Source organism: Lampris incognitus, chromosome 2 (genome assembly GCF_029633865.1).
Source record: "Lampris incognitus isolate fLamInc1 chromosome 2, fLamInc1.hap2, whole genome shotgun sequence".
Taxonomy (NCBI): Eukaryota; Metazoa; Chordata; class Actinopteri; order Lampriformes; family Lampridae; genus Lampris; species Lampris incognitus.
In genome coordinates this window covers 14,737,837-14,764,804 of record NC_079212.1, presented here as the reverse complement: position 1 = coordinate 14,764,804, position 26,968 = coordinate 14,737,837, and the positions used below count along the sequence as shown (strand labels likewise).

Here is a 26,968-nt window from a genome sequence, read left to right as displayed (position 1 = left end):
CAGCATTTTCTCAAGGTATACTCAAGACATATGGAGGTGAACGACAGTTAAACCTAACAGACAGTTTGGTTTAACTGTGTTTCTGTTTAGTTGGGATTCGAATATTTAACCTGTGGTGAAAATGTGATTATCACAGCACACAATACATATTTAAGTAGACGGGTGTTTCAGTCTTATCAACAAAATTAGGTGATGAACGTGTTTAGGAGTGTATCACTAATCCTTTTCTGAAACGCCTCTCTACTTAAATGTGCATTGTGCGCTGTGATAATCCCATTTTCACCGCAGGTTGTATCACTAATCCCTCTCTGAAAAATGCAATGGCCGCGGTGAGGATGACACAGATGATTAGATTAAGCAAAAATGTTGTGAAACAGTGACCCCGTGAGTCCGTGACTATGCCAGAGACAAACACGCCTCGTTGCTCAAGAATGCATTAACCGGGGTGAGTAAACTTGGATGTGGACCAGACATGTTGATCTTTATTGATTGTGACGTAGCGGCTGCATGTTGCTCAGAGAAAAGCCGCCTCATGCTGGCCAGGGCCATGTGTCACTGCCACCGCTGTCTGGCCTTGTGGTTTCAGGAGAGAGCTTGTCCAGACCAAGTAAATCAAAGGCCTATGTAAGTGTCAGCAAACATATTGATTATCATTTCACAAGGTGTTTATCAAAAGGAAATCAAAGGCGAATGGCAGCTGACAAAACAGCTAGGCTGTATCTTAGACATGGTGCATTAAGGTTTACATTTGCACTTACTCATGTACAGGGTATTCTGATGTATTTACTCCATGTACTCCACAACTGAATTCCAGTCTTTTTCTTTTTTTTTAATTCCAGTCTTATAAGAATATATACAGCATCCACAAAATCACAGTTTTCATGTTAACATAGTAATGTAAATGATTCCAGTGTGTGTTTTCCTCATGAAGATATTGCACCTTGTTGGTAGGGAGCTTACACATCTTTGTACTGTTTGGTACTAGTACATACACCAAGACACATGCAAACAATATGACCCCTTAACAACACAGCTATGGTGTCAGGCATGTACACAGTCTTTGTTCACGTGACATTATTATTATTTTATTGGTGCATGCATTGTGTTGTGAAACTGTGATGAAAATGCTGATCCCTCAGAACTCTGAAATGGCTTATTATGGTGGCCAAAGTACAAGAATCAGTCTCAGCAAAGGCGGCCCATGTCCATCGGGGGAGAGAGCTGCGTCAACCAATGCGGTGTGTGTTCCTTATCTTAGCAGAGATAATATAAAGGCTGGAAAAAGGAATACCGGCTGTTTGCTACAAAGAGCCCTCAAGATGAGGAAGCATTCAACCAGCCTTCGAGTGAGATTACCTGTTCTTGTGGTTGTTGCAGAGGTGATCATACTAGCCCTCTATGTTGCTTTTGTCACCTATGATGACCATTCAGATGCAAAACTGCAGACCAATGAGACCAACCCCATGGACAATTCAATGTACAGAGACTACCCTTTTTTTACGGATATCCAGGTTATGATATTTCTTGGCTTTGGGTGTCTTCTGGCTTTCTTTCGACTCTATGGCTTCGGAGGGATGGTCTTCAACTTCCTCACAGCTACATTTGCTATCCAGTGGGCCATTTTAGTGCAAGGGTACTTCCAGTTCAGTCACGATGGTAAAATCCACCTTGGGGTGGTTAATCTCATAAATGCAGAGTTTGCCTGTGCTGTGGTTTTGATCTCTTTTGGGGCCGTGCTGGGGAAGACCAGCCCAGTCCAGCTGCTCGTGATGGCTGTACTCGAGGTGCCAGTCTTTGCAGTCACAGAATGGGCCGTGTTGAAGTACCTAAAGATCAACGATGCGGGGGGCTCCATTCTGATCCACCTGTTTGCATGCTACTTTGGCTTGGGTGTCACATTTGTGCTGTACAGGCCTCATCTGAATGAGGGCCATGCAAAGGAGAACACCAGCTACCAGTCAGACATCTTGGCCATGATGGGCACCTTGTTCCTGTGGGTTTTTTGGCCCTCCTTCAACTCAGCGTTGACCCTGAAGGGAGATGATCAGCACAGAGCCATATTGCACACCTTCATCGGCCTCAGCGCCTCCACGCTCACAGCCTTTGCTCTCTCTGCAATGCTCAACAAAAATGGTAAGCTCACCATGGCTGACGTTCAGAATGTGACCCTGGCCGGAGGAGTGACGGTGGGGGCATCTGTAGACATGATGATATCACCTGCAGCAGCATATGCACTGGGTATGATGGGCTGCTCTGCTTGTATGCTGGGCTATAAATACCTGAGCCCCTTCCTGGCTCACCGCTTAAAGATTCAGGATCAGTGTGGAATACACAACTTACATGGCCTGACAGGACTTATATCATGTACTGCTGGGATTGTTGCCATACTGACAGCCACGGAGGAGGTTTATGGCCCTAGTATGTATGAGATCTTTACCCACAGAGCACCAATGATGGGAGACCCTAAGCTACTGGAGCTCCAAAAACTGGTCCCTGGTTTACGTGCAGGGTTGGGAAGGACTGCCCGGGAGCAGGCTCTCTACCAGGTAGCCGCTGTATTCTCTACCATAACAGTGTCGACACTGGGGGGTGTCTTTACAGGCTTTGTGTTAAAGCTACCATATCTTGCATCACCATCGGATGAGCTTTGTTTTGACGATGAGCTGTTTTTCAATGTTCCCCATGACTACGATTCACCGATTAAAGTCCATAATACACTTCTAACAGAAAGCTCAGCTGCTTGATATGCTACAATAACTGCCTATTCAGTCAATTGTCATTGGCACAAAGTAAAACGTAAATATCTCCTTCTTTATGGATAAAGAATTGACCACCAGTTTGAAAATGAGTTATCTAATCAAGATCAAATCAGGATATTTTGTAATGTATTTATTATCACAGGGAATGAATTGATACCATAATAAAAGTTCCTTTTCCCACCTAGGAAATGTTGCATTATGTCTGTTGTGGGGTCTTTTTGTGAGTATCTCATCAAATTAAATAAATAATATGCATATTTACTTTGTGATTAATAAAATGTGAATTGACTTGACCTGGCTGAACTTGATGGCAATGACTATCACATGTGGAAAAGTTATGTTTCCTTATCTTTGATGGGAGCACCGGCAGATAGCTAGCACAATTGCCGTTACTGTACTTGCAAGTTTATTTCATCGTGTATTACTGTTTTCTATGTCCACAGCTTCTATTGTGAAATAAATACTATTTTTTAAGATGTCAGCACCAGAATTGCTGAAGAGATTATATCTGAGCTCACACTGGTAACAATGTCTAATGGCTTTGCTTATAAAAAAAGTTCATAATTTGGCCAGTTTTAAATGGCACTGGTAAACCACCGAATTAGGGCAGAGTTAAGGTTCAAGTTTCACTTTATTGTCATATATATACTTAAAAAATACTATGTACCTTCAAATGCAATGAAATGCATATGCACTGTCTCTCTCAGCCCTTAAAACTACATATAAGTAAATAAGAAATCAGAAATCCCACAAAATAATAAATCACAAAGTTATGTAAGGTGCCTACTGTTAATTATATGGACCGCCTGGAGGTAAAAACTGTCTTTGAGGCGGCTGGTCTGAGCTCTGATGCTGTGTAAGTGTTGACCTAAGGGAAGGAGTCAGAACAGACCATGTGCTGGGTGGATGCTGTCAGACTCAGAATCATCTTTATTGGCCAAGTATGCTTACACATACAAGTAATTTGACTCCGGTTTAGTGGATCTCATAATAATCTCTCTCTCTCTCTCTCTCTCTCTCTCTCTCTCTCTCTCTCTCTCTCTCTCTCTCTCTCTCTATAACCTCTCTCTGTAACCTGCTAACATTTATTTCAGCATCTCTGATATATTCTCTGCACCATTGCACTTTATCACCTTTTATTTCGCCTGTATATAGTCAGTCCTTGTGTATCTGAAGATTGTTGTGTTGTAGTGTTGTTATTCTATGTTAAGTACACTGAGAGAGCCATGAAACAGGAGTCAAATTCCATGTAGTGGAAACCTACATGGCCAATAAACATGATTCTGATTCTGGTAATATATAATATAATATAATAATAGTTATTAATTAATATTAATTGATATACTTAATTGATATTAATATAATACAATTATATTATACAATTATATGGTGTCCTCCATGGTACTTAGGGCCTTCCTTCTACAACAGGTGGTGTACATATCCTGAACCTGTGGCAGTGTTGTTCCTATGATTTTTGAAGCCGATTTTACCATCCTTCTCAGTTGTTTGTGGTCCTGTTCAGTCAGGTTGCCAAACCACACCAGTATGCTTCCAGTGAGGAGGCTGTCTATTGTAGTCTGATAGAAGTTGACCAGGGTTTTTGATAGACATTCTGAAAAAGACATCTCAGACAGTAATCTCTGTTGTGCCTTCATAATGACACAACGGGTTGGCGATCAGGAGAGGGAGTCTGAGATCTGAATGCCCAAATATCTGAAATTCTTCACAGTTGCAACAGGGACACCGTTGATGTAAACTGGTGTCTGAACCTTTTGGACTTTCTAAAATCAACAATTAACTCCTTTGTTTTTTCAAACACTCAGACCATATGGATAGGTCCCTCACCTCCTTCCTATGGGCATCTGCGAATATCACTGTTATGATATTTGACAACATAGTCATGTGTGAACAGACTAGAATACTGTAGACTGTAGAGCACAGGAACATTGTATGCTCTTTACTGCAGGTTGAGCAATTCTATTAAATGCCCACTAGGTGACAGTAAATGGGCGTTTTGCAGACGTCACCAAGTTTGACACGCGCTGACTGTGTTCTCGCGTGAACAAAGCGCCATTTCATGGCTAAACGAGGTTTCCTGGAACGGAGCTCGCACGACCTACTTGCTAGCGGAACAGAGGAGGTTTGCAAGTCGTCAAACCAAACTAGCAGCTCGTCGGTCAAGAACGAAGCGGAGGGAAGAGGTGCTTCGGAAACATCATTTCCAAAATATCTAACTTGACACATTCATCATTTCCAAAAGGTACCTAATTTAACTCATTTGTGAACGGGAAAAACGATGCAAACTAACGTTAGCATCAGGCGGTGAGCTGCTAGCGCTAGCGTGCCTCGGCTAATTAGCGTTATAGCTATTGCTAGCAGCCATTAAACGAGCTCCTTTTAACTCAGAGTTTGGATTTATTTGTGTCTGGCGATCCTGCTCGGTTTTATAACGTCAACGCAGTTGGTTAAGTTCTCTAAAGTGTTTGTGACAAGCGTTAGTGTGCGTGCAGTCGACGGTGATGTGAAATGAATCCCTCGATACCTTAGCTAACGCTAGCTTACTGCTCATTTAATAATATTAAATGCTGGAGGCGGACTCAACACTCGCTCCTTCAGACTATGCTGCTATCAGGCTATCTATCGGTTGACCTCTGCAATGCTCTTTCTGCGTCCACCTTAAAAGTACATTTAACCCGTACTTACAAACCAAGACTAAAAACCTATCCTCACGGCTTACCCCGACTTGCCCTGTTTACCAGTCTTGCCGCCATTGTCTGAATATATTTTACTATCATAGTTAATGTCGTGATGTCTTGTTATTGTTTTGTGTGGTTTGTCGTGTTTTCGATTTGGGATTTTGTTATAAAAATATATATATTCTTTGTTCAATATAGTCAGACAGTTCTGTGAAATGCACTTATAAATAAACTTGACGTCTGCGAATGTTTGCAGTGGAACAGCGCTAAGTTATTGGAGTGAAAGTCAAGCCAAGGCTGAGAACAAACATGACAGGAGCACAGCTTCCTTAGCCAACCGTCATACTGTAGCTGATCTTGTTTTGAACTTCCTTTTCAAAGGATCATGGCTGACGACTTTGATATCGAGGCTATGCTGGAGGCCCCATACAGAAAGGTGAGTTGCAGACTAAATCGATGAATCCGGTTTCACTGTTACCTCTTAAACTTGCGAACTTTGTATTTGCTCTTATTTTATTACGGATAATATTTAAATACTGTGTGGTATAGTCTTTCGAACAAAATACAGAATTATGAATAAATCCCAATCTATCTCTTTTTATAGACTTGCCTAATGATATCTCACCTCTACTTCCATGAATTCATCTTTGATTCCACTGTGAACTGTGAAAAAATAAGGTAGTTATTGTGCAATGTACTGATGTACTGTGGTTCCCATAGGACTAAAAAGAGGCTCAACTTAGAACATTCGATACCCTGTTCGGTTGCAACAAGGTGAATGCCAATGGTTTATAAGCGCATTTTACCTGTCCTGCAAAGGAGGCAGTATTCAGATTTACAATCTGTATCGTTTCATCATTCATAAATGGAATGCCTTTCAAAATCAGAATCTGCATCTATTTAGAAATGTGATATGCTCTAGACGATCTGTCTCCCAAATGCGCATCGTTTAATGCAATTTCCCCTCTCTCTCTCTCTCTTAGTTTGGAAGTTGTGTACTCACACATGCAGAAATTTAGGCATAGTTATTGTTGTTTCATCCTGCAGGCATGAAAGTCCTAGGAAGTAAAATTCCACTTAAACTGAAATATGAATACTGCCTCTTTGCCATAGTCCTCTTTCATTTCTGTCAGATTGTGAATCAGCATCTTGACTTTGCATGCTACATGACAGATGATATATTACTAGGCTGACAGTAAGATATAAGTTCACATAAGGCATTTAGCTGACAGCTAACCAAATTGATAAGGCTATTCAGCTTCAATTTATCATTAGATCAATAACTTTTCGACATCAAGTTATCTCTTTTGTATCAAGAGCCTAAAAGGATAACGTCAGTTCACTTAACAAGCAAAAGATATAATTAGTCAACATGTGGCTGAAATAGTGGATTTCTATCTTTCCAATATTTTTTTTTTTTTGGCGTCGATATTACTAAGCAGTGTAAATCCCTGTTTGCTTCAGGGCGAGATGTGTGACAGAGGTGGCATCGAGCTCTTACAGTCCAAGAACGAAAATGGGTGAAGATCACAGGACTGACACCAACCACACAGGATCTCTTTTAGTTGCTGTGGGCCATGCATGGCCTCATGAGGCTTAGGCACAGATAGTGGCATTGGTACGACTTAATGGATGGAGAGGAGTGGTGCTGGCAAAGTTGTTGTCAAAACCTACTGAATTGTGCTTAAATGTTGGATACTTTCCCGTAAATCTTACTATATGGATGCATTGAGCACAGAACAATCTAGTTTACCTTCTGGGGTGGGAATCTATTGGGTTTGTGCCACTTTTGTGGCACTATCTCCTCACATGACAGTATGAAGTTGCAAGTAGTATTAATGTATTCTGCATTTTTCATTTTCTCTTGTCCCACCCCATTCCCTTTACCATGACGACTTGAAATGTTTCATCTACGTCCTCATGATGTTCTTCTATCAACCTTGCTTAGGATGAGATCAAGTCCCCTCATGCAAATGGACACGAGCACAGCAAAAAGTAAGATTGGAATTTCTGATATACCTGCCTTGAAATAATGAAGCACATGTGGTCTTTTTTTTTTTAATGCTTTGTTTAATGTCTACAGTAGTGTCATGATTTGTTCCAGGAAAAAGAGGAGTCGGAGTCGGAGCCCAGGCTCTACCAAAAAAAGAAGCAGAAGCCGGGACCGGAAGAAGACCAAAAGAAGAAGCAAGAGCCGTGAGAGAAAAAAAAGCCGCAGCAAAGAACGTCGTCACAGTCGCTCCCGTAGCAAGGAACGTCCTGGGCGGTACAAAGCACGCAAGAGTCCCTTGTATGTGATCACTTAAAAATAATGGCATATCATAAGAGGGTTTAAATCAATTACTGTTTTTATTTATTAAGGAATGTAATGTTGACACATTGTGGTTGTTGATTTTCTACTCCCTAACTTGCTTGGCCAGTGCTAATTATACTCATCAAATATTTAACATTAATACTCATCAAACATTTAACATTTATGGGGTGGAGGTAGAGCGGTTCATCTGGTAATTGGAAGGTTCCTGGTTTGATCCCCGGCTCCTCCAGAGAGCACGTTGAAGTGTCCTTGAGCAAGACACTGAACCCCTAACTGCTCTTGATGAGCAGGTTGGCGCCTTGCATGGCAGCCTCTGCCATCAGCGTATGAATGGGTGAATGTGAGGCATAAACTGTTAAGTGCTTTTGAGTGTTCAGTAAACTAGAAAAGCGCCATATAAATGCAGTCCGTTTAGTCTTGAGATAGGTTCTCCATTGTTTTCTAGCATGAAGGACAAAGATTTCATAATTTGGGATATCTTTTTATGCATGCTCAATAATCCAGGTAAGGAAATCGAAGAAAGTTAAATCAGTTCATCTGGACTCTGAGAGAAATTGATTTATTGAGAGAAATGTTTCATCAATCACAGCGTTGGTGCCATCGTTATCATCCGGGTCCCCAGGAATCCCCATATCTCAGGATTAAATGAATACATGCCCATTGCCCGAACATCTGTGGTCATGAAATCCTTCAAGAGACTCGTGTTGGCCCACCTGAAGGAAATCACAGGACCCCTGCTTGACCACCCCCCTACAGTTTGCTTACCGAGCAAACGGGTCAAGGGAGGATGTATTTAACATGGAATTGCACTCCCTCTTCCAACACCTCGATTCCCCAGGGACATAGGCAAGGGCCCTGTTTGTGGACTTCAGCTCCCAGATATCCTCCACTAAGAGTACATCTGTCGCCATCACCAGGTCCATTTCCGGTGTGGGAAGATGGTGGTGTGAACTTACGTTTGCGGCAGCCTCACCCAGTGCTGTCCATCCAAGTGTCTTTGTGTACTTCTGGGTTTGTGTCCTCATTTGATGGCTGGGGGAGCCGGTGCTGTATCGGCTGGGAGAGCTTGGTCTGCTGCGTCCTGTGGGTCCAGGGACTGCGGCCCTGTCCGGGGGAGCACTGAGGGCGGTCTGGTGGAGGTGGGGCAGGCTGGACTGGCCCGTGCAGACCGGCAGTTCCCGTGGCGGTCTGACAGCAGCCTCGCCTAACGTTGACTGGTGTTTTTGGTGTCGTCGTGTGGAGTGCAGGGAGGTGTTTCAAGGGTGTCTGGCAGGGGGAGCCTGGTCTGAGCGGACTCCGCGAAGAATGTCCGCAGTCATTTGGGCTTCCATAGTCGAGCGCACTTCCGCGATGGCGGCAAATCCAAAATGCAGATCAGTGTGACATTTATTGGAGGTCGATGTGAAAAATACATGCCGAGCAGTCTTTTGTGTGACACTGGTGCGCGGCGCGGACTCATCGCGGTCGTAAAATCTGAGCTTTGCGCGCACAGGGCTTGCGGAGGTCCGCTTTTAGTCCGGCGGAGTCCGCTCCGCGAACGTTCCGCCCGAATATGTTTGGGCCTTGAGGGCGGTCTGACAGGTCGCGGAAGCGGGGCAGGCTAAACTAACTGTTAGCCCATGCACACCAGCAGTTTTGACAGTCAACCCGCGTTTGTTCTCTTGGAAAGTGATTGTTTTTTTGTAGTTTTATATATGTTCTTGTAATTTTTGCATATGTGCTTTTGTCTTTGTGTTGTAATGCTGTGGGCTGGGGGAAATGATATTTCATGAAATGACATGACAATTAAAAAATCGAATTATTGCGGACTTTTAAAATGCATGTAAACATGTTAGCTCGACTGAAATCGAAGTTGTAATAGCCGGACTAACACACCCAGATAATGCGATTGGAAGTCGATTTACTTCTGCATGTATACACCTTAGTCGGACTGGAGCTGGTCGAGGCGATCTGCGCACGTGCTAACTTTTCGCGCGCCAAGTCTGGCCCGGAAGTCGAACAGCGTAAACGGAAGAAGAGGAAGCCAGTAACTGCAAACATGGCGAAAACACCGAGAGCTCATTTTTGGACGGATGAAGAGACGGAGTATATGCTTACTCAGTTGAGAGAGCTGAACTTTTTAAAATACATGGACAGGAGGAAGACAAGAAATGGCGACTTAATCAAAAAAAGTAGCCGAGCAGATGGTCGGGGCAGGGTTTAAAAGGACGCCGGCGCAGATCCGCGTTCAGTGGAAGCACCTTAAGTCGTGGATAGTAGAAAGGGCACACAATAGAAAAGACGTGCGGTGGCGTTGTTGCTGTAGACCAAGAGCATACGACGATGACGTCTGCCTTTGGATAACACCATAACCAGGAGGGATAAGGTGCTTTTCATCTACGCAAAAAGTAGAGCGTGCAACACGTACATCTTTGTGCCAGTTTAGCTCTGGGTCGCTAACTTCTTCGTCTTCAGAGGGGTTGCTAACTTCCTAGTTCACTACGACGATTGTGTGTGGCGTAATAGGTCAACCGGTAATGGCCCAATACAAACAAGCTGAAAGAGTGCATATCGCCACCTATCGTATCGGAGCCCACATGACTTCCTTAGTAAATCGATTTCCTTCCCGCGCATGTATACTGGGACCAAAGTCAGTAGTCGGACTAATGAACTAATCGAGCTATAACCATAGCTCGACTAAACTGTGCATGTAAACGTACTGGTTCCTGATCCCTGATCTTACAATCCTCTGAACAGTACACATTGCCATTGAAACTCTAGTTAATGCTCATGGCAATTTGCATATGAAACCAATCGTTTTTTGTCATTAAGCCACTGTATTGTTTATAAGGGTGGGGATACCTGCAGTCAGTTGAGACTGAAGAGGTCATTTAGATGAGTGACTACGTTTATATGATGTTAGAAAAAGTTGATTTATTGCATTAGTCCGACTAAAACTGGACTTTTAGAATACATGTAAATGTGTTAGCCCTATTGAAATCGTACTAAATGGAATTTATCAAAGTTGGACTAACACACCTGGATAATGCGGATCGATTTACTCTGGCATGTATACGCTTCAATCGTCCCCGAACTGACCTAGGAGTTCTGTGCATGATCCATAGTTCCTACGGCGGTCTTTCACCTGGAAGTTGAACGGCGTAGTATCAACATGGCGAGTGCTAGAGCGAGAACCACGCATTTCTGGACAGACCAGGAGACATACTTTGTTGTGTCAGCTGAAGGAGTTGCATATCTTAAAGTACATGGATGGAAGGAGAACACGGAATGACGAACTATTTAAGACAGTGGCGGAACAGTTGGACAAAGCGGGATTTAAAAGAACCCCCAAGCAAATCTTCTTGCTAACTTGTTTGTCGCTTGTTTGGTATGTGACGCAATAGGTCAACCGGAAGAAGGTCCAATGGCAACCAGCTGAAAGGGGGCATATCACCACCTACTGTACCGGGGTCGGACATACTTCCGTCAAAAAAACAATTCTCCCCTGGTTCTTGTATACTGGAACGATGACAGTAGTCCAGTTACATGGCCTAATCGAGCTATAACCATACCTCGACTTAACTGTGCATGTAAACACACTGAGTGATGAACCGTTTCTCTCTCAATAAGCGTTGTCCAGATCAACTGATTCAACTTTCTGTGATTAAGATGTCGTTTTGCAGTTACTGAAGGTCGAGTATGGAACACCTATTTAATGCTGAGAATTTCACTTTGTTGGAATCGGTTGTTTTTGTATGCAAGTAGTTTAGATCTAGGCATTTAGCTGGCCACCTTATCTATAGTTATTAACAGTGAGTGAAAAGACCTTGATTTAGGAAATTGCACAATGACAATCTGACAGCAAAAAGGCTGTCGCTAAACACAGGTTGACTGTTGTAAGGATAGTAGCGTGAGAGGCCAGTATGGGACCCACCAAAGTTTTTTACCAAAATAACTAACTTGTACTTGTGTCAGGTTGAAATATTAAAACGATTGCTCTGCCAAAGAAGGTTGAATCAGTTCATCTGGATACAATGTTTATTGACATACGTTTCATCACTCATCTAAGTGACATCTTCAGTCTAAAGTGACTGCAGGTATCCCCACCCTTATAAACAATACAGTTGCATAACGACTGAAACCAACGACCAGTTTCATATGCAACTATGGGCGTGACCATTAACTACAGTTTCAATGGCCATGTGTACTACTCAGAGGATTTGGGAATGTTTGCAATCACAGCATTGTAAGATGGCGGCAGATGTACTCTTAGCCCCCCCCCCCCCCCCGGTTCAGGGATGGTCGTTCCCTCTTAACATAGATGGGCCCAGCGTTCCTCCCTCTTAGGATCGTCCTTGAAAGAGTGGCCACTGGCCTGTAGATGGGTGTAGACTGCAGAGTCCTGGTCTGACGCATTAGCTCTCCTGTGTTGTGCCATTCTCTTGTCCAGTGTCTTGTTTAGTTTCCCCGATGTATAAGTCATGGCAATCCTACTGGCACTGATTCAGCCTTATTTGATTTTCTTACCTGGATTATTGAGTATTCATAAAGACAATTGCTCTGTCATTTCAGCCGAAAACGTTCCAGAACCCACAGCCCTCACAAAAAAGAGAGGAGTCCTGTTAGGTGAGAAACGCAATTTACTGACACTACTTTTTGGGTCCAAACATGACCACAAACATAATCAGCTCTGCCTATCACTTCTGATATTGCCTGTCTCTTCTGTTATCTCTACAATTATTGAACATGCTGTGCTCTCATTTTAAGGCAACCAATTGACAACTTGACGCCAGAGGAGAGGGATGCTCGCACAGTTTTCTGCATGCAGCTCGCCGCAAGAATAAGAGCACGAGATCTTGAGGATTTTTTCTCAGCTGTGGGAAAAGTCAGTTGATTTTCAACATTATATCATAACCATGGCTTAATGTCTTATTTACTCAGGAATGATCATTTTATTGGCTAACTTTCTTTTTGTCTCTAGGTGAGAGATGTGAGAATGATCTCAGACAGAAATTCCAGGAGGTCAAAAGGGATTGCCTACATTGAATTTGTTGATGCTAGTTCTGTACCATTGGCCATTGGTTTAACTGGCCAGAGGCTCTTAGGAGTGCCCATCATTGTCCAGGCCTCTCAGGTGAGTGGCCATAATTTGCATCAAAATGTAAAGTGAAACTGGATTATTGTAATTTGTCGCTAGATTCATGTCACTCATCCAGGAATATACAGTGATAAAACAAAACCTTGATGAGATTGGTTTATCCTCTCAATTCCTAAATGGAGAAGTCACAGAGATACTTTTGATTTGTCTCGATGAATGCGCAATAATCCAATTGTAGAAATATCAGAAAATTGAATCAGTTCATCTGGACGCAAAGCTTAGGGGGAGAAACTTTTCATCACTCATCTAAGTGACTTCAACTGACTTCAGGTATCCCCAACCTTGTAAACAGCACAGTTGCATAATGATCAAAAACAACAATCGGTTTCATATGCAAATTGCCGTGAGCTTAACTAAAGTTGCAATGGCCATGTGTACTATTCAGAGGACTGGGGACTAGTTTTTTTTTTTTTTTTTCGGAACATATTATTTTTCAAACCCGTCCGTCCATCCATCCATTATCCAACCTGCTTATCCTTACTCAGGGTCGCAGGGATGCTGGAGCCTATCTCAGCAGTCATTAGCCAGATGAAAACAGAGATTTTATACTATGCCGTTCTCTAGCTTGCTACATGAAATGGCTGCTAAACTCTTAACCGATCATCTTACCAACAATAACGTGACTCTAAACAACCAATTAGACCACAAACATCTAAAATAACAGGAATGGGCTGCATTATACTTAATGGCATATAGGGGGTGCTAGAACGCTTAAACAGAAGGAACATGTTACATAACGTGTCAAGCGGGTGTGTCGGAAGAGTTGAGACGCATATTATTCGGCATTATCTGATCAGTCAACATTTTGCAATACACCTTTTGGGTTTTTTTTTTTAATGCTGAATAGTAAGTGAATTGCAAGGTAGTCCCAAAGGGCTTTACAATCAGTGCAATATACAATCTTCCCTATCCTTGGACCCCTTAGTCACTAACTAGTTGGTTGTAGATTGTCTGAAACTCCACCCTATTTCCTTCCCATTGTCAGAACTATATGTCGTAGCACTGAATGCGCTGTGGAACTTTGTAGATGTTATTCCATTTGGAGATGCATCTTTTCTTTAATTTCAGTTTTAGAGGGAAGTGTTGTATTGTCTTAAGAAAACTACTAAATATAAAAAAACAAGTATAGAGTTTTTTTGCTATTCAAATGTAAGAGTTTCTCAGAGTTAATTGTTTTTGTTCTTTTTGTGAGTGGGGGTGGGGGGTTTATTTATTGTGTGAAGCACTTTGTGTTACATTTGTTTATGAGAAGTGCTATACAAATAAAGTCTGATTGCCCCCCCCCCACTTTGATTAGAGAGGACACATAATTTACCCACTTAACATTATGTAAAGCAGATCATTCATAGTGGAAACCTCTTTTCAGCCAGTACTGTTGTGTATTTATAATTGCAGGCAGAGAAGAACAGGGCTGCAGCCGCTGCCAGTAGCCTACAAAAAGGCAGTGCCGGACCAATGCGTCTCTATGTTGGCTCACTGCACTTCAATATTACTGAGGACATGCTGCGTGGAATCTTTGAACCTTTTGGAAGGGTGAGTATCAGAAACCAAATGTGATGAGCAAACTGCAAATTTAACTTTTTAGAACTTTCATTACATTCAAATGCATTCATGATAAAATCCTCTGCACGGGGGTGTTTTGTTCCCAACAGATTGAGGGCATACAGCTCATGATGGACAGTGAAACTGGGCGATCCAAAGGATATGGCTTTATATCGGTAAATGTCACATGTTAAATGTGTACAGCTTAGCTACATCTGATGACAGTATTGCATTTCTGGCATAGAAAAGTCCCTTCTTGACAGAAACATCTTTTCCTTTTTTTTGAAGTTTGCAGATGCAGAGTGTGCCAAAAAGGCCTTGGAGCAACTGAATGGCTTTGAACTAGCTGGGCGGCCAATGAAAGTAGGACATGTTACAGAGCGCTCTGATGCATCCACGGCTAGTTCCTTCCTGGACAACGATGAGCTAGAAAGGACAGGCATTGACCTTGGCACTACAGGGCGTCTGCAACTCATGGCCAGACTAGCAGAAGGTTACATGCGTTATAACTTCTCACAATTTATGAAAAACAAATGTGCCTCCGTTTTTCTTTTCTTTTTTTTTTCAAAATATATGTTTATGTTCTGTTAGTTTCTGCAGTTCTGACTGTGTGAAGATCAATGTCAGTATCGGAAAATTTTGCAGTTGTGTCACATAGCCCGGAAGTGCCAGATTTTCAACATTTTATTTTTCCAATTCACTGATATTCTATTTTATATAATGACAACAGTGGTAAATCTGTTGCTTTTCTCTTAATACAGGCACTGGTCTGAAGATTCCTCCTGCTGCACAGCAGGCCTTACAAATGAGTGGAACCATCCCCTTTGGAAATATGCCAGCTACAACAGGTCTGCCTTTAGATGCTATACAACATCCGTTTGTGGTCCCTTACAGAGCTGGCTAGTATAGTCATATATATCCATCATGAGACTAGATGTTATGATCCCAGAAGGTTGAATCAGTTCATCTGGACACAGTGTTTATTGGGAGAAATATTTTATCACGCATCCAAATGACCACCTTAGTCTCAACTGACTGCAGGTATCCCCAGGTAAGAAAATCACAAAAAGTTGAATCAGTTCAACTGGACATGTTTATTGAATGAAATGTTTCATCACTCAGCTCTAAGCGACCTCTGAGAGTCACCATCTTACAATGTTGATTGCAACTATTCCCCAATCCCCCTTTGAATATTACACATTGCCATTGTAACTTTAGTTAATGGTCATGGCAATTTGCATACAAATGCAAACTGTGATGCAACTGTGGTGTTTATAAGGGTGGGCATACCTGCTATTAGTTGAGGCTGAGGTCACTTGAACCCTTTTTTACACCAAAATAGTATGTATAAGCGGGTTTCTTAAATGCAGGTAAACCCGCTAAAGATAGGCAATTGACTCCTTTCACAGTGCCAGCAGACCCAGGTCTGACTGCCAGCAGACGAGTTTGCCTTTCTTTTTTTTTCTCCTGTAGCGTCGTCTTTGACGTCATGACATTCGTGATATCACGAACGCGCCGGAAATCAGGGAAGCAAACAGTAGAAAGCAGCATGGAAGCCAGAGATGGTGGTTAATGTTACTTTTTTTATATCTTGTACTTTAGTCTCTCTTTCAAACCATACAAACTACGCAGACTGAACGATGTTCGGGCGCTGTTTGAACAAAGACGCAGTACCCACAAACAGGTTTTTCCTCAGTTGCCGGCGCGATTTTATGACACGCGGACAATGGCACTACGTCATTGAGCAAATTAGCGTGTCCACCCGGGTTTCGTGTTTACATCAATGCCGATCGGAGGTGGAGCCGATAAATACCCGTGACTACTGCAGAGTCATTTGACCTGGGAGTGAATGCAGATTGTACACATTTACAATGACCACCAAAGGCGGATGTTAGCGGGTGTTAGTGGGTTTTTTGGCCTGTGTGAAAGGGCTTTGGATGCGAGTGATGAAATGTTTCTCCCAATAAACGTGTGACGATGAACTAATTCAACCTTCCATGATTTTCTTACCTGGATTATTGAGTATGCATAAAGACATTGATTCTCTGTGCTCTTAAAGGCTGTGTTAAGAATAAAGCAGTACAATTTTATGAACTTACTGCTGTTTTAGTTGATTGAAATGAACAATTAATACCTGTACTTGCTCTATTGCTGTTAATATCACTTCTCAGAATCTTGATTGTAAATATCTTGACACCAATAGTCATCCCCAAAATATCATCACATTATCGAAATGAGATGGCGATATACGATTTTGTCACTATTGCCCAGCCCTACTCCCTTGGTTATCCTCAGCTCCACAGCCTTCATGTACGCCTAATAGACTTACATCATTATCAACAACCTTTTATTTTCTTTTTTCAAAGCTGTTCCGACTCCTGTGCAGAACCCAGCTGCAAACCTCCCATCTCAACCACTGGCCACACACTGCCTTCAGCTGTCCAACTTGTTCAACCCACAGTCGTAAGTTTCATTTTGGTAGTTTGAGACCTTTTTTTTTTTTAATTTGGCACCACTGCTTTAGATCTCCCCGTGTTCCATGAGACTGACAGTCTTTTTAGTTCCTGAAACAACTTGGCTTCTAGCATTACTCAACATCGCCTTTGTTTTCTAGGGAAAATGATCCCGGATGGGATAATGAGATCAAAGATGATGTGATTGAGGAATGCAACAAACACGGAGGAGTTGTTCACATTTATGTTGACAAGAACTCCACTCAGGTGCGTTGGGGTTTTACAAACTATTTGTTTTCTTTGGATATGGTTAGATCTTTCTGTAACAAGAAAGTTGGCTCATAAAGCAGACCAATATTACTCCCAAAATAATAAAAACATCCCAAAATAAATAAATTCCTCCATGTTAACTGTCTTTCCAAATACAGGGTAATGTGTATGTGAAATGTCCCTCAATACCAGCAGCGATGGCTACTGTAAATGCCCTTCATGGACGTTGGTTTGCAGGTATATACACAATTGTTAGCTAATGTCTAAATATTTCAAATACATGTATTTTTCAGTCTTAATAAAAACTAGTGGAAATTACTGGCATGCATACTGGCTGAACATAACTTAAATTAATGTCTTGTTTCTTCACTCCTAGGCAAAATGATCACAGCTGCCTACGTTCCTTTACCAACCTACCATAACCTTTTCCCTGACTCAGTAACAGCAAAGCAGCTATTAATGCCAACACGTCGATAGGTCAATACAACATTGTCTGACTGTATATACAGTACATTTTTCATAAACTGAAATGGACATGTTAACCATTGGTTGATTGTGAATTGTTTATAAACAAGAGAATGATGCAGCTCCTTGTTGAACCTAAACTTTCTTGGTAACAATCGACCACCAATTTGCAGACACTTAATTTCCATGTTTTTAAATGCAATTGTTAATGGCCGTTTCTTTAGCAGTCTAAATTTGTTTGTCCATTTTGTTTTAGATATATAAACACGATGGCATAGGTATAATCTGGACAAATAGGCATTCAAGTACCAAAAGCAGTTTTTTGTTAACTATGTAAAGAGTTAATACTTCTGTTTGCAAATAAAACTTGTATAATTAAGCCTTCTGTCCTCTTTTTAACGTTTGGGTTATCACTCTATGCATTTGTATTTACTCAGCCCTATTTACTACACTTGGCCCTCTTACTTTGCAAGTTAATACTCAGCTGACAAGACCGACAAATACCTGATTGGTGTGTTTAACAAGCAACATAACATTAATGGAAGGAGGGGAGGTAGGAACGATAGCTCACATGTACAATGCAAAAATATTAGTTTAGGAAAAGCAAATATTGCCCACAAAAAAAGATCCACTTTATTTATTTTTTGTATTATTTTCCCTCCTTTTCCCCCCCAATTGTATCCGGCCAGTTACCTCACTCTTCCAAGCTGCCCCGGTCGCTGCTCCCCTCCCTCTGCCGAGCCGGGGAGGGCTACAGACTACCACATGCCTCCTCCGATACATGTGTAGTTGCTAGTCACTTCTTTTCACGACAGTGAGGAGTTTCGCCAGGGGAACGTGGCGTGTGGGAGGATCACGCTGTTCCCCCCAGTTTACCCTTCCCCCCCTCTCGAACAGGCACCCAACCGACCAGAGGAGGCGCTAGTGTGAGACTAGCTACTGCTGGCGCTAGACCAGGACACACCCGGCTTTCCACCCGCAGACATGGCTAATTGTGTTTGTAGGGACGTCCGACCAAGCCGGAAAAGCCACTTTATTTTGCCACTGTAGGTTACAATGACATTTGTTCTCTGCATTTAACCCATCCTATTGTGTAGGAACAGGGAGCAGCTGAAGCACCCAGGGACCAACTCCAGTTGCCTTGGTCAGGGGCACAGACGAGTTTTAACCCTATCATGTATGTCTAAAGACCAAAAGTCCGTTTGAATGTTGGTTCAAAAATTTCATCCCCAATTATCTTCTGCTCTGTGCTCAAGCCTTCAATATTTTAACGGTAATATTTTCATAAAACGGGTAGTTTTAATTAAAATGGGACTGCTATGCACCTAGGCCTCACAAACATTACTGGGATTTTCCTTGTAATCTGTCCAATATTAAACATCCCCCAATGCCTGGTTATTTTAATCGTTTTTTTCTTGGACTATGAGGTGCCCAAGGTGGAGAGATGCTTTGATTGTCCATGTTTATCCTGAATCAAGTCAGATCCAGAAGGAGCAGGTAGCAGCTGATGGTCTTCTCCTTTGACCAGATAAATGGATGTACTCTTTACTTTGTCCTGTTTAATGAACCCGTTATGGAAAAGGTAAGGCTACAGTGATGGTTGAGTAGGACTGCATCATAATCATTTGTAGTGGGTCGATTGCCTAACGAGAGGATGAAACCCAAAATGAAGCCAACTTGTAATAGATTGCCAAAAGGCCTTTAGAATTAAAATACAATGCCTTGCCTTCGTGGAAATAGATTGAATGCCATGAAATAAAAATGCGGACAAGAAATAGACTGGATTTGAACAGTTAAAGCACCTGGGGCCTCATGTATCAATCGTTACTATGGACAAATTTGTGCATACACACCCATGGAATTTTTTAGCCCTCTAGATGGTCTGACAGTCCGCAGCAAAGCCTGGTGGTTATTTGTAATTCCTTCCTCCTAACAGCTATTGTCTACCTCTTGCAACGAGCAATCACCCACGCTACCCCCCTCTTTCGCGAAGCGCTTCAGCATATCGGCTCCCTCACGCCTCTGGGCGCACCTGCTTCCGATGACCTCACGGTCTCACCATCCCACTTCTGACACCAATGTAGCGAATTCGGAGGGAAGTCCAGGAACCGCCACAGCCGGGACGCGAACCTGTGTCTCCCACTCCGCAAGCGACGTTAACCAGTCGACTAAAGGGTCCGACCCGTTAGTCAAGGGTCAACGCGTTTACTTATCCATGCACGTTACAGTATGTTTGTGCAAACCACTGACCTGTAATACGGGAGAAATTAGTTGTGAGAAACGTATACTGCTTTTCAGACGTTGCTCTCAATAGAATGACGAACCCTAGCTAGCGATGGCCGAGCAACAACCATTCACTCCAATGCTGCGTACGTTCCAAAGTCAGGGCCCCCTACTGGCTGGGAGGGACAGTGAATCAATATTAACCAACTTATTATTATTCTCCCATGAATGGAATTTAATAAGACACATACAAAATGTGACCACATATTGTTTGCGTCACACGCTCCCTGACAAAATAAAATGGCTCCCGACATTCAGAAAACCTTTGAAATGTCAGTTTGACACTCACTGAATCCATTACAGCAGGGGTTCTCAAACTTTTTCACACCAAGGACCACTTGATCATAATTTTTTTTCCGTGGACCACCTAACCAGCCGGCCAACACCCCACCCCCTCCCCCGCCCCAAAAAACCTTTTAAAACAGTCTATATTAGGCTTACAATAGCATATGTTTTATATTACAAATTATGTCTGCAGAATATTACAATACAAAATATATAATAAATAGGCTACTAGCAAAATTAGGCTAGGCTTCTACCATATACCTTGACCTTGATTTTTGTGAGATGTACGTATGTGTAATTACTGTTTCATATTAATTTTGTTCAGAGCTATTGCCTTTGGTTGTGATGTGATGAATAAAACATGGGAATTTATTTGAAATACCACTGTCAGGGTGAACTCAATGTGAATTCATCATTAAAAGAGTGAACTATTAATGTTAATTTAACAAAAATTCGTTTTAATAGGAATCAAATCTTTGTACTGGCTCTTGTGAAGCTATGAAATTACACATTTCAAATAAGCATAACAGCTATACAGGTAGCAGCAGTCAACAACTAATGGGAGGAATGCTGTTGCTTTTGCTGTTGCATCACTGACTCAATATCTGGCTCCACACTAGAGAGTTTCAGTCTCATACAGGGGGCTACATCGATCTTGTTCCTCTGCTTGGTTTTCAAACCAACCAGTGTGGAGAACCCAACTTCACAGTTGTAGGTGGTTGAAAACGGCATTAACACTTGCAAAGCAGACTCAGCCAGCTCAGGATGTTCAGGTTGGACGAGAACCCAGAAGTCTGTCAAGCATTTTTCTCTGAACGCCATTCTCAGTGTTCCATCTGATGCAACGTCCACAAGACTATCCGCCTTCCGTGCTGATAGTTTGGAACTGACGCGCTCAATGTGAGGTTGGTCTCCAAATGGATTTCTGATCCATTCAAGGTCCACATCCAATTCTGGGAAGTATCTTCCCAGTTGCGTGTGAATGCCTTGCAAATGTTCCTTGAAGGCTGCAAGCGTGTTGCTATCCAGAACCTCTTCAGCTTCGAGGACAAAATCGGCTAGAGTTGGGAAACAGTCAAACTCCTGGCGATCAAGACGCGCGCACCACAGATCCATTTTGATGCGAGTGGCTTTAACTTTGTCCTGCACTGTAAAAACCGTGACCGCTTTTCCTTGCAGTGCTAAATTCCGGTTATTAAGTGTGCTGAACACATCAGCAAGAAAGGCTAGTTTTGCGAGCCATTGAAAGTCATGCATTCTGCCATAAAGTTCATTAGTTTGATGCAAAAACAGCTTGACTTCATCGCGCAGTTCAAAGAGGCGGGTGAGAACTTTACCACGCGATAGCCAGCGAACTTCTGTGTGGAAAAGAAGTCTTGTGTGCTCACTCCCCATTTCTTCACACAGAACTTTAAAAAGACGTGAGTTCAGTGCCTTGCTTTCAATTAAGTTGACAATTTTTACGGCCTCGTCCAAAACCTGTTTAAGACAGGGTGGCTTTTTTTTTTTTACTGCCAACTGCTCTCTGTGGATACAGCAGTGCGTCGATGCGGCAGAGGGAGCGACAGCGCGGTCACGCGTCACCAGGCCCTTGCGTTTGGCTGTCATCGCCGTGGCACCGTCAGTGCACACGCCAGCACACCTCTTCCAATCAATGTTATTCTGCACAATGAAGTTATTTAGGGACTCAAATATCGCCTCTCCTGTGGTGTAGGTTGGTGGGGATTGACAGAAAAGAAAATCATCGTGAACAGCACCCGCATGTATGTACCGCACAAAGCAGAGGAGAATAGTCTCGTTACCGATGTCCGTGGACTCGTCCAGTTGGAGAGAGAAAGAAAGACTCTGACGCAGACGTGTCACCAGCTGATCTTGGACATTTGCAGCCATGGATGTTATTCGCCGCTTGACTGTATCATTGGACAGAGGTACTTTGTAAAGTTCCTCACTCGCTTTCTCCCCTAGCATTATGTTGGCCATAACCTTTGCAGCTGGCTTAACCAAGGTCTCGCCGATTGAGTGAGGTTTGCCAGCTTTCGCAATGAGTAGGGAGACCTTGTATGAGGCTTCGGTGGCTTTCGCGTTTTCCCCTGCGGCATAAAAAACTGTGTGGCTTCCTTTCTCGTGTGTCGCTCAAGCTCTTCACGTTTTCTCTCAAAACATTGCACAGGTTTCGAGGTGTATTCCTTGTGTTTTGACTCGAAGTGACGCTTGAGTTTGGCAGGTTTCATTGCTTCATTAGCTAATATGTCAGAGCACACAACACAATGAGGTTTTGGATCCTCAGCATCTCCAGTCCAGAAAAATCCAAATTGAATGTAATCGCTACTGTATTTACGTTTCACTTTTGCAGTGGCTTTTTCAGAGTGTTGTGCTAGCTAGCTCCTGCTGCAAACTGTTAGCACTATGGGACTCCATGCTAACACTGACGCGCTCAATGTGAGAAGGAAGTCTTCGCACCTTGTTGCTTACATTGTTCGTCATTCCTCCGGATTTTCTCTTCAGCCACCGATCCATGATGTTTGTATTTTGAACGGTTCACTTCACTCTTTGTTAGATTCTACTTAATTTTCACAATAGTCAGGAGGTCTTTGATATGAAAATCCTGTTATTGGAATGGAAGCTAACTAGGTAACCTAGGTAACACAGGCTAACTGAAGAGGCATGACTCAAAACGCAGGTTTGCATTAGACAAATTGAACAAAATTCTTAGGGTTATTTAGGCTACATTTTGATTCACTTTTAATTTAGAAAACATTTAGAAAACAGCTGTACTCGTAACTTTGCATTGGAACGCAGATGAAGGTGATTTGAGAAACACGATTTTTTTGCAATCCTCCCGCGGACCACTTGGGGGCGCTCGCCCGCGGATCACACTTTGAGTATCACTGCATTACAGTATGAAGAAGGTGTGGCTGTTTAAGTGTGTGAGCATCTTAATACACAAGGGTAGGGAAAGCATATTGCATCATGGTAGTGTATGGGGTAGTCTATGGAAGTGGCTGGTATGGTGCTGTTTGATAAGGTGCGTAGTGTGGCATGGGGACTGGCTGCATTCCCCAGACTGGTAAGGCTTGTACTCCATAGAGTCTGGCGGGATTGAATGAGTGTGCCTGGTAAGACGGCTGACCCAGAGACTCATATGTCAGTGTCTGGGGGGGGGGGTCTTCTGTCACACGTGGATCTCCTAACTGATTAATTCGGAGGAGTCACACGCCTGTCATTACTGTTATCTTCACATCCGACCTGTTCGTCTTCATGTTCTCCAGTATTATCAGGTTCCACAGGCACGGATTCATAGTTGGGTTGTCTCTCTGGTAGTTCTGGAGTGGTTGCTCTTTCAGCTGTAATGATTATACTAGGCACCGGTCTGGCCTCTCTTGCAGGTGCTGTAGGCCTTGACTGTCCAAATGGTCTTGGATCTGGGAAACTCACTTTGCTCATTTGGGGTTCACAGGTCGGTCTCACACTTGGTATTTGAGGCTCAGTCTGTGTCGGTGCTCTTAACCAGTATTGTACTCTGGGCACTTCATCGTCAGAGTCTGAGGACTCACTGCTTTGAGACAACTCAACCTGTCTGTGTTGTCTGCCTTGACCTTTGTCCTTTGTTTCTCTCCAGGTGGTGTCAGATTCTTTTGCTGTTGAGGTAAGTTCACAGTTAAGTCGTTTACAAGGTGCAGAAGGTTTCGGTGGAGAATACGGACTTTGTTACCACCTGTTTCTGGAGACACTTTGTAAATGGGACTGTCTTTAACTCATTCTGTGATGATATATACTGTCTGTTCCCAAAAGGACCTTAGCTTCCCCGGTCTACTGGCAGACGGGGTTGACGACCGAACATGAGATAGTTGGGTGAGAGAAGCCTGTTGCCTTGTGTTTAGTGCAGTTATATGCATGTATAACCTGAGGTAAGTGCTCCTTCCAGTAACTCTTCTCCTTCTCTTCCAGGGTTCTTAACATTTGGAGTAACATCCGGTTGAACCTTTCAGCCGGGTTTCTCTGTGGATGGTATGGGGTCATTCTGTAGCGACCCACTCAAGCCAGCTGTTGTAGAGTCTTGAACAAGGAATTCTCAAATTCACTGCCTTGGTCATGGTGCAATCTGGCAGGGTGCCCAAAACGAGGAACGAAATCGTTGAATATTCTTTCGGCAGCGGTTCGACCAGATTTATTTTTCATTGGGTACACTTGAGCAAATCTCGTGAAGTGGTCAATGATGACTAAAATATACTCATAACCACCCTTGCTGTGTTCCAAAAGCATGTAATCGATCGACACGAGTTCAAGTGGCGCACTGCTTGGGATACTTCCCATTGGCGCCCTGATGTGGGTCACTGGCTTTTTCTGTTTAATGCAAGAGCACTTTTGAGTGAAATAGGTCTCAATGTGTCGTTTCATGAAGGGCCAGTAGAAGCGATCGCATGTCAGGTTGGTTACTCTCTCCATGCCCACATGACCCATGTCATCATGGAGACACTTGAGCACAAGAGGCTGGTATTCCGCTGGCAGGACCAGTTGTCGTCGCTGGCCAGATCTCCTGTACAGCAATCCATCCTCGACATACAGTTTATCCCACTCATGCATAAATCTCTTCACAGCACCATTCACTCCTCGCCTGTCCTCGTTCATCAACACAGGCTTGGACTCTTTCAGCTTGACCAACGCACTGATAGCATTGTCTTCCTTCTGAGCTCTGACTAGTTCATGGTGGTCAATGGTGGGTAGTGATGTAGTTACGGGTGGCTCTGGGCTTTGCGCCAGATTAAGGACAGCGATGTAAGTGACGTCTCGTTTTTCGGCAGCCTCACTACCGTCCCATGCGGCTTGTACGGTGTCTCTGGTAAGCTCCTCAGTGCACTCAGCGACGTAGCTGTCCATGTTGAGAGGGAGGCAAGAGAGGGTGTCAGCGTCCACGTTGCTCTTTCCGGGCCTATATTTGACGTCAAATTGAAAGTCGGTGAGTTCCCCAACCCATCGGTGGCTCACCGCATTCAACTTTGCAGTACTGGTTATGTAGGTCAGGGGGTTATTGTCCGTATACACGGTGAAGTGAGGTGCATAGAACAGATAATCCCTGAATTCTTCACATACCTACCACTTCAGGGCAAGGAATTCCAACTTCCCAGAGTGAAGGTTGTAATTCTTCTCAGTGGGGGACAGAGTTCTGGAACCATAAGCGGTGACTCGCAGTTTCCCCTCCTGCCGCTGATAGAGCACCACGCCCAGCCCCTGCTCAGATGCGTCTGTGTGAAGCACGAAGGGTAGCTCAAAATCTGGGTAAGCCAGCACTGGTGGATGTGAAAGGATGTCGATAAGCTGCTCAAGAATTCTCTGGTGTCCATCGTCCCACTGGACAGGGGTCTTAGAGGGCAGCTGAGCTCCTTTCCCCTTCTTAGACCTTTTCAGCGTCTCCTCGGGCCTCCCCTTCACCTGCAGCAGCTCGTAGATGGGTTTTGCTATGCGGGAGAAGTCCTGAATATACGCTCTATAATAGCTTAGGAACCCGACCAGCCTGTGGACTTCCCGATGGTGCTGGGCCTCTTCTCCCTCAGTGACAGGACAGCTTCGATGTCTTTTGGGTCAATCCTCAAGCCATTAGCCGAGACTAGCCTCCCCACGTACCTGACCTCCTGTTTGAAGAACTCACATTTTGTGGGTCGCAGCTTGACACCATGCCATTATAGCGCCTTCAGGACTTGGCATACTCCCTTAACATGGTCAGCAAAGGATATGGCGTAGCATAGGACGTCATCCAGATAAGGGATGAAGCAGTTATCACGCAGGGAGTTGGGCATCTCCTCCATGCTGCGCTGAAAAGCAGCAGGAGCATTGGAGAGACCGAATGGGATCCTCACCCATTCATACAGCCCCCAAGGGGTGATGAAAGCTGTCATATGTCGGGACCCTTCAGCCATATAACCCTGGGGATAGGCCTTCCCTTGGTCTAGAATGCTGAACCAGCTCTGGCCTCCTACAGTGTCTATAAGGTCCTGGATGCAAGGCAGTGGGTGGCGGTCCAGCACGGTCTTTTGACTTAACAGTCTGTAGTCGATGCACAGTCTTAAAGATCCATCCCGTTTTCTGACGCAAACCACAGGCGCAGCGAATGGCAACTTGGACTTCACTATCCATCCTCTAACAAGCCGGTCTTGGATATACTCTTTGACCTCCTGGTAGAGTGGTGTCAGCACCGAGGCATACGAGCGCTGAACTGGGACATTATCCCTGAGGTTGATGGTCATTTGGAGACTCGGGATGGACCCAATGTCCCCCTCATCATGAGCAAAAGCTCTGGACTCTTTGTACAGCATCTGTTTGACTTCCCTCTGCTGTTCTTCAGTCAAGTGGCTGATGTCCGCCGGCGGGTACCACAAAGCAGCTTTAGGTTGGTCTTCTTGATGGGCAGCGGGTCGTGAAGAGTCAGCAGTGTTCGCTTGGGTAGTATTGTTCTCACTGCTGGGACTCCTTGTTGCTATCACTTTGCCAATTAGTTCAATACTGCCTAAAACAGTTAAGCTGGGCAGGGTCACACTGTGTTTGGAGTGATTTGACACAGATACTCTGACAAAAGGTCTGTCCATCTGGTGAATCTCTACTAGTCCCTTTCCAATGCTCAGTGGTTCCAGCAGTACATTGTCGAGTTTGGGCTCAAACAGTGCAAGTGAGTCAGAAGAGCTAATATCCGCGGGCACCGGGCACTTGACATGAGCTACTTGGCCTGAACGAATAATGAGCTCCTTCAAGCCTACCCTCACCATGGCATG

General features: G+C 43.6%; 2 protein-coding genes across 2 annotated transcripts; both read left to right on the top strand.

Moving 5' to 3' along the window:
- Positions 1-1,319: 1,319 nt before the first annotated feature.
- rh50 (Rh50-like protein) lies at positions 1,320-3,162 on the top strand. Its single transcript, XM_056275075.1, has one exon. It carries the CDS (start codon positions 1,320-1,322, stop codon positions 2,742-2,744), a length of 1,425 nt encoding a protein of 474 aa, XP_056131050.1. The 3' UTR covers positions 2,745-3,162.
- Positions 3,163-4,871: 1,709 nt separating this feature from the next.
- On the top strand, positions 4,872-18,015 carry rbm39b (RNA binding motif protein 39b). Its single transcript, XM_056273236.1, has 15 exons — positions 4,872-5,019; positions 5,837-5,891; positions 7,404-7,450; positions 7,560-7,745; positions 12,321-12,374; positions 12,516-12,633; positions 12,730-12,882; positions 14,302-14,439; positions 14,559-14,624; positions 14,737-14,941; positions 15,210-15,296; positions 16,815-16,911; positions 17,063-17,168; positions 17,330-17,408; positions 17,548-18,015. The coding sequence occupies exons 2-15, from the start codon at positions 5,841-5,843 to the stop codon at positions 17,646-17,648; spliced, it is 1,488 nt and encodes a 495-aa protein (XP_056129211.1). The 5' UTR covers positions 4,872-5,019; positions 5,837-5,840; the 3' UTR covers positions 17,649-18,015.
- Positions 18,016-26,968: the final 8,953 nt, after the last annotated feature.

What these genes read in the sequence shown, in the direction of transcription:
- rbm39b (XM_056273236.1), top strand. Translation starts at nt 5,841, where the DNA reads ATGGCTGACGACTTTGATATCGAGGCTATGCTGGAGGCCCCATACAGA. An exon ending in AAAGAGAGGAGTCCTGTTAG is followed by an intron (nt 12,375 to 12,515) that starts GTGAGAAACGCA and finishes TCTCATTTTAAG; the next exon opens with GCAACCAATTGACAACTTGA. An exon ending in CATGGCCAGACTAGCAGAAG is followed by an intron (nt 14,942 to 15,209) that starts GTTACATGCGTT and finishes CTCTTAATACAG; the next exon opens with GCACTGGTCTGAAGATTCCT.
- rh50 (XM_056275075.1), top strand. Translation starts at nt 1,320, where the DNA reads ATGAGGAAGCATTCAACCAGCCTTCGAGTGAGATTACCTGTTCTTGTG.